The 14,674-nt window shown below is 32.6% G+C and overlaps 1 protein-coding gene across 1 annotated transcript; it reads left to right on the top strand.

The window, feature by feature from the left end:
• The first annotated feature begins 2,336 nt into the window (after positions 1-2,336).
• Positions 2,337-4,855, top strand: LOC107876158 (60S ribosomal protein L37-3). Its single transcript, XM_016723195.2, has 4 exons — positions 2,337-2,657; positions 2,793-2,928; positions 3,023-3,124; positions 4,616-4,855. Exons 1-4 carry the CDS (start codon positions 2,655-2,657, stop codon positions 4,657-4,659), a joined length of 285 nt encoding a protein of 94 aa, XP_016578681.1. The 5' UTR covers positions 2,337-2,654; the 3' UTR covers positions 4,660-4,855.
• Positions 4,856-14,674: the final 9,819 nt, after the last annotated feature.

Here is a 14,674-nt window from a genome sequence, read left to right as displayed (position 1 = left end):
AGAATAATAGGTAAATAATATATGTTAAAGAATCAGTTAAACAATTGTAAATGAAAATGTATATATGTATACTGTAAAATACATATTAATACATATGTATTTAGTAACAACAAACCTTGCCATTGTCATTGAACATAACATTCATAAAAAACTTAAAGCGTGGACGAGGTACAATCGTCTTCTAATTTAATAATCGGGGAATCCGATTATCAACCTTCGATGCAATCTTTGGTGGGACGTTTGAACAATACTCGTAAAGCCACACTTGAATAGTCAGTGGCATTCCCTGAATCAAATAAAATTGACCACCAGTTTTCAACTGGTTGTTCAAACTTCTGGCCAGATCTTCAAAAGATAAAGAACCTCATGGAAAATTTTTATATCTTCCACTATCGACCAAATCGAAATGAAGACGGGGTATTACCACAGTTTCAACATTAGATAAGACAAATGAATGCAGGAAGTACAGGATTGCAAATTTCTCAGCATCCGCATCATTGTTCTCTCCCCATATTTTCTCCATGAATGCTAGAAATAGTTGTCTTTTTTGTATAATTTCTGCCCCATTGAAATACTTCTCAAACATCCTATTTGGTACACCCTCGTCAAAAATAAAGTCATACCTATTTGACACACAATTCAATCTAGTTATGATAGCAAATTCCTTGGGAGTAAAATTAAGAAAGGTCCCATTAGCACAAATCAGAATCCCAGAAGAAGAACTACCCTCACCTTAAGCGTCATAACGTATCTGCACAACTGTTCTTGCACTACACATTGCTGTTTCTTCATAAAATAACCAAAAATATTTTTGTCGCAGAAATTTTTAAACTATACCTTGTTTAAAATTGCGTGTATGCTTCCATAAATATCTTTGTCACTGTAAGAACACATGTGTGGTGCAAATCTTGAAAGTTTTCTGACAATGAATATTTCATCCCGCATCACCTATACAAAGAATCATATAACATGCAGCTAAAAAATCAAGCAGCCAATAAAAATAAAAAACATATAACAGGCATATGTATTTTTATCATATCAAAACTGCAACCAACACTGAAAAATACATATCATATGTACTAAAAATACATATATCCAACAAACCGATGTAGTATTTCAAGTAAAATTAACATGCATATGTATTTCTTACCATATCAAAACTGCAACCAACACTGAAAAATACAAATCATTTATGCTAAAAAATACATATAGCCAATATACTCTTCATGAGTAGTTAATACAACAATATATTTTCACAATTATACTATCATCTTCACAAATCAACATTCAATCACAAAATATCATCATAACACCAAAATACATATTAACCACATCAAAAAAATACATATAACTTACAATTTTAACATCTTTACTTGGGGCAAAATACATTTTACTCAGAAAATACATTTAGAACAAAAAAATACCTCTTCCTCGCTAACATCTTCAGAATCATCATCAAAAGAGATCTGAACATCCTCATACACCTTAGTCAAACCTTCAATTTCTTTCGCTTTCCTTTTCTTCTCGATTTTTTTTTAATTTTTTTTCCTTCTTAGAAGGCGATTTCTTTAACGTTTTTTTTTTCAATTTTTTTTTATCTTCAACGGATCGTTGCGAAACTTCGATCTAATCTCCTCCGGTTTCTCAGATTTTTTCGACTGTAAAGAATTTAAGGCAACTTTAACTATATCTTCTTAGTTAACCCAAGACTAAAAGATGGTCCACAATCATAGACCAAATTTGAATTACTTATTCCACTATTTATTCGTGATTTTGGTGTTTGTTCAGCCATTAAAATCAAAAACCTTAAATTCTGATTTTGAGATGTATTAGAGTTTGCTAATTCTGAAATTTACCCAAAAAAATTGCTAACATGTAATAGCTAAATTAAGAGTTACCTAAAATAGATGAAGATAATCTTTACTGATGATGTTAAAATCGTGCAAAGTGAAAAAAATGGGAGCGGAAAGATATACTTTAGGGCGAAAAAAACGACAAAAAATCTTTCAAAATAATGAAAGAGAAAGCTAATGGCGTGAAAAGAGAAAAAACTTACAGTTACTTCTCCAAGTGGGTAAAAAGTAGGGACCACATCAAATAATGCTATGGATGTTACAAAATGTAATTTAATAAAATTATTGTTATTTTTTGTAATTTCATGCTTAAATTTGATACTTTATGTATTTTTTTTTTGGAAAAATTTCAGAAATAGCAACTCTGTAGCCTTAATTATAAATTTTATAGCTATAGTTTCATAATTACGAAAAATAGCAAATTGTATTTTGTATTTAAGTAAAATGTTGCTATATAAATATATATACAAATATATATGTATTACTCATAAATACATATGCACAACTAAAAAATACATATTCTTCTATTATTATGAAGTAGGTAAAATATTGCTACTTTTGCTATAAGTTGTAATTTTAAAGAAGTGTTGCTATTTATTGTAATTATAATCTTAAGGATGCTAGTTTCGGTAATTTTTCTTTTTTCCCTATTAGTTTAGCCCAATTACTTCTGGCCCAATTCAAGCCCATTATAACAGCAGGCACAACCCTAAAAGCCTTTTACCTCCTCTACCAAACTATAAGCACTCGCTTAGATCGCCGCAGTTCTCTGTCACCTAGGGTTTCTGCAACTGCAGCTTAATGGTAAGTCAAGCTAGCTACTTCATCTTTTTCCTGTTAACATATGCTTTTTTTAATTTGATTTAGGAGAAAAAGTTTGTATGTTTTTGTGAGTATGCAAAAGTTGATTTGTAAGTGAATGCGGATTTTACAATATAGGGTAAGGGAACAGGAAGTTTTGGTAAGAGGAGGAACAAGACCCACACACTATGTGTGAGGTGTGGAAGACGGAGTTTCCATCTCCAGAAGAGTCGTTGCTCTGCTTGTGCTTACCCTGCTGCTCGTAAAAGGACATGTAATATCATTATATTAATCCTTTAATAAGAGTTATACCTTTTTTTTTTTTTTTTTAATATGCTCTGCTGAATTTTGAATTGTCTGATTATCAGACAACTGGAGTGTGAAGGCAATCCGCAGAAAGACAACTGGAACTGGACGGATGAGGTATCTTCGTAATGTTCCTCGCAGGTTCAAAACCAATTTCAGAGAAGGTATACATATTACAGCTTACTTTTATGCTTGGAAGTTCTTTTATTTCTGCATTTTAAGATTTAATAATTTACATTTTCATTTAGGATTAATTTGCTTTTGGTGTGATGGAAATTGTTCTACAGTATTTGTATCATTTTCTAGTGATTGCTTACTTTGTTTTTTATTAAGGTTTCCCCTAGTTATAGATAAAAGTCATTTTACTTTACAGATATCCATATACTTGCTTGAACCAATATTTAGATATTGTTATCATCCTTCAATGCTAGTATAGGGGCTAGGATACTCTCCAGTACCTATTTCCTCCCGTTGCTCTAGTACCCTTGTTGAATTTCGATGTGTCACTTATTAAATCTCACGGACAAAATCAGTTCCCCTCTATTAATCACTAATACACACACAATTTGGTCTTCTTTGTCTCTTCTCCACATTCCCATAGTTAATCGACTCATTCTATTATTCAAAGTGCGTGTTTATTTTTCAATTGCAGTTACAATGCATAAAATCTTCCCCTACATTTTTTTACTATAGCGTATTAGTATTAGTAGATGAAATCATCTTAATTAGCTATGATTTTTCAGTGAGCTCATCTATTGTTTCAATGTGATGTCAAACCAAACTGTGTGGATTTACTGTTCTAGGAATGTGGAGGTGGAGAAGAGTAGAGGATTTGTGCACATTCTAGAATGGAACCACTATGGTTTTGTTCATATTAAAGAGGACCTTGTTTCTAATTAATCTGGGTCAAGGGATGTGTTCTGAAATGAACCCCGGCATGTGGTGTATGCAGTTTGCAATGATGGTAATAGTAGTGCTGGGTTTGGTACTTGCATTAATAGACTGACGAGAGAAGACGGGGGAGCCTTTGTGTGTGCATATTGATTAGGAGAGGTAACTGATTTGGCCCGCGAGATTTAACAAGCGACATGTGTTGAAAATCAACAAGGTTATTGGAGCAGCAGGAGGAACAGATACTGGAGGGGATCCTAATCACAACTACTCCTGTTGTCCCAATTAATGTAAAGGTGTTTGACTGGTCACGAAGAATCGAAGAAATACTTTTGAATCTTATATGGTCCAAAATAAGCCGTTGATATTTGTGTGGCTATAGATCCACTCTTTAAGGGTAAAATGATAAGTTTAAAGGTAAATTGTTAAAGGTATCTTCTTTGGTCCCAACTAAAAACGAAAGAGGCATACATAAATGGGATCGATGGGAGTATTTAACACTATTGTTACAGATTGTTTTCCACCTGGTGACGTTGTACCCAACCGAATGCTGCAAATAGTTCTAAAAAATAAACTTTCAAGATAAAACTGTTTGTCACAAAATATTTTGCATGAAAATTGTGAGTGATTGTGAAAGATGCACATCTATAGTTCAGAGTGATCTCTCCTGTTTTAGTTTGACTAAGTAGTTGGTTTAGACATTGACAATTGATGATCGTAACTTGTATGAGACAATAATGCACTTTTAACTGTTGTTTGTCTAGGTACTGAAGCAGCTCCAAGGAAGAAGGCAGCTGCTTCTGCTTGAGGTCTTTGAGACAGTTATTTGAGAGCTGAGAGGCTATTAGTTGTAGCTTCATTTTGATATTTCAATTGTTAGTGAAATTTTGGGGAACCTTCTATCTTGTGTTTATTGCCCGTTGAAAGATTAATGTGCTTAAAATTCTCGAAGTATGTATTCCAACTTGGCATTTTTATAAAAAAGGATCTTGAGACTTCCATCACTTAATGATTTGAGCTGCCTGTCCAGTTATTATGTTTACCTTGAGGTTGTTCAAATTGCTCATTTTGAATATGTTGCCGTGTGAAATGATTCCATATTTTGTTGTTGCCTGGAGGCTGTTCAAATTCTTATTTCAAATTTGTTGCTGTATTGGATGAGAAGTGATGAATCATCTGTTAGCAATTCCTTTGTGCTTCTTCTTGTTGCTTGGTGTTTCTCTTTGCCCATTTGTGAAGCTGCCGAAGTTACTGCCTACTGTGCCATCATCCTGGCATCTTCTCGGTTGCTCTAATTTACTTGATTTTGGGTTGAAGTATGGCGAATATGCAATAGTTATATAGATCGTACCAGTTAAATTTCTGCTTAGATGGTTCTTTCAGCTTGTAGTATGAATTCAGATGCCTATGAAGTCTTGCATTTTTTGATTACTACAAAAATGATAAGAAAAACAGCCTTGCATATTTATGCCTACGATGTGCGAAGGGATCTATGTTGCATAAACAGTTGTCTTGGAAATTGTGCTTGAGAAAAAAGAAATTGCTCTCTGTTCTATGGTGAAGTGTGTTTTTGGAGTCATAGGTGAAGTAACTTTAGGATACAGGGACGTCGAGGTATCTAATCAACCAAAATTTGCTGGAGTCCAGTCTAGATGGAGTACTTAATTTGCGTTTTACTGAGTCAATGATTAATTAACTTTTATCATTAAACAAAGTCCATCTCTAATTCTTTTAATTAATGAGTGTTTTGATAAGGCTTTTCAAAACTAAAGGTCGAATAATGTCGAAATATTTATTGGTGAAAGTGATATGTCGAAATATTTTTTGGTGAAAGTGATATAAGATTAGTTTTTCTTTTTCGCTATACATATAAAATATTAAAATAAATAGTTGTAGAAATAATAACTTAGTGTTTGATAAAAAATAGTTTCAACCAAAACATTTTGTAAAATAAAAATTTGAGAAAATAACTTTTATAAAATAATTTCTTTTTGCAGAAAAACTGCAGTAAATGCATTCAAAAGTTACATAATTTATCACTTCAATTTTTGTAAAGACTTACCTAGAAATGACTTGCAATTTGCATCCTTGTAAGACCAGACACATTCAACATTTCCAGAATATCTTTTGGGTAACAATCTACATGGTCCACAAGTATGCAATAAAATTTAATAACTCTAATATTTTCAAATAAAGTTGAGGTACATGTAAATACAAGCTGATATTAAACATAAGTATAAATTTTAGCTATTCATGTCGCTCTTTAGAAATAAATTAAAAAAAATTTAATTAATAGTAAAATAAACTTACTTTCTTTACCAAGTTGTTGTAAACTTTTTATGAATTTGACATGAAGATCCCCAGTTCACTTTTTGTTGTCCTTTTGCTTAACATCCTTGTTATTTTTGAGGTAGAGATGAGCTCTATCTTTCATAGCTTGCTTTTCTAAGAGCTCATTGTGTTCATCATATACAACTGTGCATTTATTTTAAGAAGATATCAATTAAAATTGCATTATATCATATATTATATGACTAGTAAACTTCACACATATTTATAAAATTTGTTTAATTATAAAAATAACATTACAAAACATGCTAAAAATAGGAGTTAGCGATGGATAGTTTATGTTGCTAAACAATAAAAAATTCATTACTAATTTTACTTAACGATGGATTATGTGAAATTTTTTTAGCTCCGAACTATTTAACGATATATAATGGTGAATTTTAGAATGTTTTTTTATTATTGTGTATTTATAAAAATAATTGATTTTGTCCACAATAGATATCATAACTAAAAGAGTATGAAAATTACTCAAGGAATTATATCCAAAGCCACAACTCAAGCCAAAAGTTTTAAAAAATCAAGGTTAGGTAAGTGGATATTTATTATCATCATATCAATTTTTGTAGTTCCTTTGGAAAGCATTGACATTGATGTTGAAGACGTATCAACCATGATAACTGTATCAATACATTTTGAAAGTCAGTAAAATGTTTACAAAAAAAAAATAAAAGTCGGTAAAATAAATTATAAGCAAAATTACTATGAAGATTTATCTTTCATATACAATTTCGATATTAATTTTAAGGGTTTATTGCTACTCTTTAGTTTATGCAATTGCACATATATAAACTTATATTATAATCAACATGTACAATTTTATACATATTTACTCAAAAAAATTAATTAACGTATAATAATTTAGAATGAATAGTTGAATCTATTATATAGAATAGGAAAAACATAGTAATGACACACATAAGTATCATACAATTTCAAGTTTGAAAATTATTTAAAACAAAAAATTTGAGAAAAAAGATCAGTTCATCTTTGTGATATCAACAAAGTGAATTCAAATTAAAATATCCTATCATAATCACACTTTCACAAAATTTGATTATTTAAATAAACTTAAACATGAATATGTATTTTGAATTATTATTGTTATTATTTTTAAATGAAAAAGTAAAAATAATTAGAATTGTATTGATTAAAATGCCATGTTTATAATATAAAATTAAAAAATAAAATCAAAATATTCAAAATTAAAATTAAACAAAACTAACAATATCGCTTCCTTTATTGTGTGTGTATTACTATTCTTTTTTCTTTTTATTTCCTATCTAGTGTTTGACATCTATATTGGAACCCGATTAATCTGGATTCGTGTGCGTGAGGTCCATTCGGAGGAGGCACCTCCTATCAAGAATTTTTTCATATCCAAGAATCAAATATGAGACCTCTAGTTAAAAAATGAGTAGCTCCATCCGCTGCACCACATTCTTTAGTGGTTGTATTACTTATCTTCATCAAAGAACCAACTTATCTATTCATTCTAGACTTTCCAATAGTGCATATTTGAGTAAAATTGGATATACTTATTTTTACTGAAGGTAAAATATTAAATAAAAATTAGTGAAAATATTAGAGTTTATTGAAATTTTAATATATAAGGAAGAAAATGAATAAAGTGAAAACATTACAGAAGTAAAGATGCGTGAGGTGTCAAAGTGATAAATAATATGTTAAATTAGAGTGGAAGAAAAAACTCCTCAAAATTAAGAGGGGAATTTCAATTAAAAAGAAAATAAATTTTCATAAAAATCATATTTTCTTGCTTTGTTTTTTCTACATCTAATATAAGATAAAAAAAGAAAATTATCTCGCGATCAATAGTAATAATAATGATGTTTTTCTTGGTCTTTCTCTTTCCGCTCTATTTCCTAATCTTGTGTCGCCTCTACCATCCAAACGATTGTTTTAAAATGGTAGATAGACTGTAAAAATCAAAAGGTCTACACCTTCAAAAATTATTCTTAAGAGATTTAATTTATTTTCTCTGATTCTATATCACTTTGACCTATAGACAAAATTATTTATTCTTCCCTTTTCCTTCAAAAAGATCAAGCGTAAAACAATTTTAAGGTAACAAACCCTCAACTAATCAACAACCGTGTAAAAATAAGAACTAGAGAGAACTGGATATTTTCGGATCATTATAGTGTTTATGTTACACTCTATGATGATATTACAAAGAAGGATGCTTAAGTGATGAAAAAAATATAAAGATGAATGAGAAGTTTGAGTTATTAATCACGAACTCCCTTTTTACAAATGTATGAACTAAAAAGAAACGCTGGCCCATCTAAAGTACATTGATATATTCGATACTTGCCTTCTTCTTCGAACCTGTTCAAAATCACTTGAAAATTCATCACTTCTTGAATTTGTTGGGTCTTATAAAAGTTGTTGACACTGTTGCATGATTTTGCTTTGTCGGTGGTGTCTTGGAACAAACTCCTCTGTCACCTTACCATCCCAACTTTGATTTTTACCGTGATATTTTTTTATTTTTCTATTTTTTTGCCCAAGAGAGATATCAACATCCCGAGCTGCACTTGCAAAGCATATTTCCAGCATGTCTTCATCACTTTCTCAAATATGTCATCGTCTTGGAAGTTTTCAAAACTCTTTGAAGATAATGTATCACTTTCCACCAATTGTTTGGCAGTATTAATTGGAGAAAGAAAATTTATTACACCACCTGAAGTTTGCTTGCAGCTTGATGAATAATTACGAATTGCAAATTTATTTGGGACAAAAATTGAAGCTTGAGCATTAAGTTTGCTGCCAATATTATCCACCCGATGTTCTTCTTCTTTATTTACCAAAACTGCCTAACAATGAGAGCTAGTATCACTTTGTTGCTCCTAACAGAATCAGGTTATTGATTTTTCTTTAATACTTTAGCCACCTCTGGATTTAACATAAGCATTGTAGGTTTTTTGGATTAATTTCATGACCAACTTTATCCGAGAGAAGATCAAAAGTATTTGGACGAGAAATGTCCTTTGGGGAAGAAGCTCGAGCATATGGAACATTCCTTGCTAGCTGCACATTAACGTGAGCAGGAGAGCCAATTCGAATGCCTAAATATTTTTTATGTGCTACCACAGTCCAATCCTTGCCAATACTGCTATCCACACCCTTGATTTTGTTCGCTAATTCATCACCAGTAACATGTTTTTCACTGATGGAATGTTCAAAATGAGTAGAATTAGAAGGGGACCACAAATTATCAGCTTCTAAATTTTTATCCAATGATTTCTTAGCGACATTCAAGAATGAATGTTGTCCAGAATTTTCACTGCTCGCCACAACATCGTGAATATGGTGCATATCTGTCTTTGACATCTCATGGGTCACCAAATTTATGGGTTTGAAATGCCATGCAGAAACAAAGTGCTGTTTCGAGAGGGATGCAACCCTTCAACGAAATGAAAATATTTTGTGTGATCATTCTAACCGTTGAGTACGTTCATGAAATTCAATCATTTGAGGTACCGCTATAATTGGATTGAAGACCATTTTATCCTGGGAGGAAAATTTCATAACCTCGGGTACAGTGAGGGGAATTATTCCTTAAGGACACTCCGTGAACTCGAGGGACTTGGTCTAAAATTTCTGTTTCATTTATTTTCTGATATCTAATACACTTCTTGGATAGATTAGTTATAATCTTGTGTTGAAGGTGTTAAAGAACTTCAAAACTATTTTTGTTCATACGTGAACCTGTTTTAAAGTTGTTGTTGTATTAATACAGATTCTAGTACCCGTAGAAGGAAAATAACAATCTTAAGGAATAATATCAGAATCTGTATTACTTGTTTTTGGAGATTAAAGCTTTAAGCTTTCTACTCCGTTTGTATTTAACTAGTGATTAGAAGACATAAAATCTTCATCACAAGTTTAAAATTCACTCGGTTGACAATTGGAAGTCATAAAAACTTCATTGTTAACTAGAAACAAGAAGAAGAATTTAAAGTTGCTTAACTTTATAAGTAGTATTCTTAAAATACTAAATATTATTGTCTTGTGGTGACAGGAAAAATGACTAACGAAAGTCAAATGCAAGATATGACTCCGACTATGGGGGCAACTAGTATTTCCTCAACAGGTCGAGCAAATGCTCCGTAACCTATGGCACCTGCGGAGAAGTTCGAAAAATTTGTGCGCATTGACTTTAAGCGATGGCAGCAGAAGATGTTCTTATACCTCACAACACTATGCCTTCAAAAGTTCACTAGTGAGGATGCTCCTGAGGTGCCCAAGGGAACCTCGGACAAAGAGCATTTCATGATTGTAGAAGCTTGGAAGCACTTGGACTTCCTTTGCAGGAGTTATGTATTGAGTGGTCTCCAAGACGACCTCTACAATGTTTATAGTGGAACTAAGATATCGAAGAAATTGTGGGGGGCACTAGAATGAAAATACAAGACAGAGGATGCCGGAATTAAGAAATTCTTTGTTGCAAGGTTCCTGGACTTTAAAATGATAGATAGCAAATTGGTTGTCTCTCAAGTGTAGGAATTGCAAGTAATCATCCACGATCTCCTAGAAGAAGGTATATCTTTGAAAAATACCTTAGTTGAACAACTTGAAAAAGTTCTTAATAGTCACATAAACTGTTTTGTAGGTTTGATTGTGAATGGTGTTTTCAAAGTAGCAGCGATAATTAAGAAACTACCACCAATGTGGAAAGACTTCAAAAACTAGTTGATGCATAAATGTAAGGAGATGACTGTCGAAGATCTTATTGTCCGACTGTGTATTGAAGAGGATAATAAAGCTTCCAAAAGAAGGTCAAAAGAAAATTCTGCAATTAATGGAGCACATATTGTGGAAGATGACCAAAATAATTCTAAGGTAGAAAGAAAGTTGAACAAAGAAGCAATCAACCCAAGAAGAAATTCAAGGGAAAATGCTTCAATTGTGGAAAGATTGGCCACAAGTCCACGGATTGTCGTGCCCCAAAGAAAGGCAAGAAAAATGATCAAGCAAATATGATTGAATCCAACAAAGAATGTGATGATCTGTGTGCTATGTTCTCAGAATGCAACTTGGTGGGGAATCCTCGCGAATAGTGGATGGATTCTGGTTCCACCCGCCATGTATGTGCCAACAAAGAGTTGTTTTCATCACTCGCTCTGGCTCAAGTAGAAGAGATGATCTACATGGCTAACTCTACTACTGCTAAGGTAGAAGGAACAGGAAAAATATGCTCGAAAATAACTTCAGGAAAGGTCTTGACCCTTAACAATATCTTGTATGTTCCGGAGTTACGTAGGAATTTAATTTCTGTTTCACTCCTAGACAAGAAGGATTCAATGTGTAACCGTTTCTGGAAAAATTATGATTAGCAAAGGAGAAATGTATGTAGCAAAAAGCTATCTCACAGAGGGCCTTTATAGGATGAATGTAATGAATGTTGAAATAAATAAAAGTTCAAATTCTTCTTATTTTATTGAGTCTTATGATTTATGGCATGAACGTTTAGGCTATGTTAATTACAAAATATTATGAAAACTGATTAACTTAGAAGTTTTGCCCAACTTTGAGTGGAATAAATCAAAGTGTCAAACGTGTGCAGAATCAAAGTATGCAAAGCATTCTTATAAGTCCGTTGAAAGGAATTCCAATCCTTTAGACTTAGTACACACTGACATTAGTGATATGATGTCAACACCATCGCGTGGTGGAAAAAAGTATTTCATAACTTTTATTGATGATTGCACTAGATATTGTTACGTCTATTTGCTAAATAGTAAGGATGAAAAATAGATGCGTTTAGGCAATATAAAAATGAAGTTGAAAATCAGTTAGATAAAAAGATTAAAATAATAAGAAGTGATAGGGGCAGAGAATATGAATCTCCTTTCACCGAAATATGTGTAGAGAATGGAATTGTTCATCAAACTATGGCCCTCTATTCACCTCAGTCTAACAGAATTGCGAAAAGGAAAAACCAAACTTTGAAGGAAATAATGAATGCCTTACTTATAAGTTCCGGTTTAACATAAAACTTATAGGGGGAGGCTATCCTTACAACTAATCGTATACTCAATAAAGTTCCCCATAGTAAGACACAATCAATTCCTTATGAAAAATGAAAATGAAGGAAACCCAACTTGAAATATTTCAAAGTGTGGGGGTGCCTAGAAAAGGTCCAAGTTCCTATGCCTAAAAGGGTTAAGATAGGACCTAAGACTGTGGACTGCGTGTTCATAGGATATGCTAAAAGTAGTAAAGCATGTCGTTTTTTGGTTCGTAAATCTGAACATCCAGATATAAATGAAAATACGGTAATTGAATCAGATAATACTGAATTCTTTGAAAGCATTTACCCGTATAAAATTAGACATGAACAGTCTAGTGGAGGATCTAAATGACCTCGAGATGAACTAAGTGAGAATGTACATAATGAAGAGAATCCAAGATATAGTACACGTCAAAGAACGTCTACTTCCTTTGGATCAGATTTTGTAACATTTCTCTTAGAAAATAAGCCTCAAACATTTAAAGAAGCGATGTCGTTGTTAGACTCATCCTTTTGGAAAGAATAAGTCAATAGTGAGATTGATTCAATCTTCAGCAACCATACATGGGAATTGGTTGATCTTCCTCCCGAAAATAAACCTTTAGGTTCTAAATGGATCTTCAAAAGGAAGATGAAAGTGAATGGTACTATTGACAAATACAAGGCAAGACTTGTAGTAAAAGGCTTCAAACAAAAAAAGGCCTTGATTTCTTCGATACAAGGATAACATTGATTCGAATGTTAATTGCCTTGGCTGAGGTATATGTTCTTGAAATCCATCAAATGGATGTGAAAACCGCTTTCCTAAATTGAGAATTGGAGGAAGAAATATACATGGAACAACCTGAGGGTTTTGTGGTTCTATAAAAGAAAAATAAGGTGTGCAAACTTATTAAGTCATTGTATGGACTAAAGCAAGCACCAAAATAATGGTATGCGAAGTTTGACCAAATCATGTTGGCAAACGAGTTCAAGATAAATGAATGTGATAAATGTGTTTATATTAAAGACACTCCAAATCAACAAGTCATTGTTTGTTTATATGTGGATGATATGTTGAGAATCAGCAGAGACATTTCTGACATAAATGCAACAAAACGAATGCTCGAGAGCAAGTTTGATATGAAAAACCTTGGAGTTGCAGATTTAATCTTAGGTATAAGAATCCATAGAACTCCACAAAGGTTGGCATTGTCATAGTCTCATTATATAAAAAATGTACTTGACAAGTTCAAGTTATGGAATTCAGTATTGCCAAGACTTCATTGGATGTGAACTTTGCACTACGAAAGAATGAAGGTGAAAGTGACTCACAATTGGAGTACGAAAGAGTATTGGGATGCTTAATGTATATAATGAATTGTACATGACCAGACATAGCATGTGTTATTAGTAAATTGAGTCGGTACACGAGTAATCCCAACAAAACTCATTGGATGGAAATGAAAAGAGTTTTGGGGTATCTTAAATACACTCAAGACTATGCCTTATATTATAATAAATATCCTACAGTACTTGAAGGATATAGTGATGTAAATTGGATCACCGAATGGAATGAAGTAAAATCCACAAATGGATATGTATTTACTATCGGTGGAGGAACAGTCTCTTAAAAATCATCCAAACAGACTTATATTGCTCGCTCTACAATGGAATCTGAATTTATCGTATTGATAAAGCCGGTGAAGAAGTAGAATGGCTCAGGAATTTCTTGGAAGATATTCCGTATTGTCCCAATCCAGTGGCACCAGTATGTATACACTATGATAGCCAAGCGACAATAGGTAGGGCAGGGAGCATGATGTACAATGGTAAATCTCATCACATAAGACGGAGACGTAATACCATTGGAGAACTTCTCTCTAGTGGAATTATCACTGTTGACTATGTAAATTCAAAGGATAATATGTCGGATCTTCTTACAAAAGGCCTATCTAGAGAAGGAGTAGAAAGGACATCCAAGGGAATGGGTTTAAGACCTAGGACAAGTCAGCATGGCGGTAACTCTACCAAGCAGAGTGGAGATCCCAAGAGCTAGGTTCAAGGAGATTAAACAAAGTCATTTCTGACAAGTTCAACATTGTCAATTACCCAACCTATTCTCATGATGTAGACAATGTATTGTAAACTAAGATAAGACTTAAGGTGAAAAGTCTTTTAATGATTATCTAAATTTGGAAGATTTGACCAAATAGTTTAATCTATAGGATTAAACGTTTAGAATTCACCTATGTGAGGGCAAAGTAGATGACGCTTAAAGGAGAATGTTAGTAAAGGCCTATTCTCTAAGCTATCATGAAACCGGGACGTGTTCATGGATGAAAAGAACAAAATCGTGAGAACTATAAATGGTAAAAGGTTGTTTATGTGACATGTGTTGTCTAGGTGTACATTAAAGCTCGACGGTTCAAAGATATCAAATCTATCGATTGACCGAGTG

The sequence above is a fragment of the Capsicum annuum genome, chromosome 6, assembly GCF_002878395.1.
Source record: "Capsicum annuum cultivar UCD-10X-F1 chromosome 6, UCD10Xv1.1, whole genome shotgun sequence".
NCBI lineage: Eukaryota > Viridiplantae > Streptophyta > Magnoliopsida > Solanales > Solanaceae > Capsicum > Capsicum annuum.
This window is presented reverse-complemented; position numbering and strand designations above follow the sequence as displayed.

What these genes read in the sequence shown, in the direction of transcription:
- LOC107876158 (XM_016723195.2), top strand. An exon ending in TGCTGCTCGTAAAAGGACAT is followed by an intron (nt 2,929 to 3,022) that starts GTAATATCATTA and finishes TCTGATTATCAG; the next exon opens with ACAACTGGAGTGTGAAGGCA. An exon ending in CAAAACCAATTTCAGAGAAG is followed by an intron (nt 3,125 to 4,615) that starts GTATACATATTA and finishes TTGTTTGTCTAG; the next exon opens with GTACTGAAGCAGCTCCAAGG.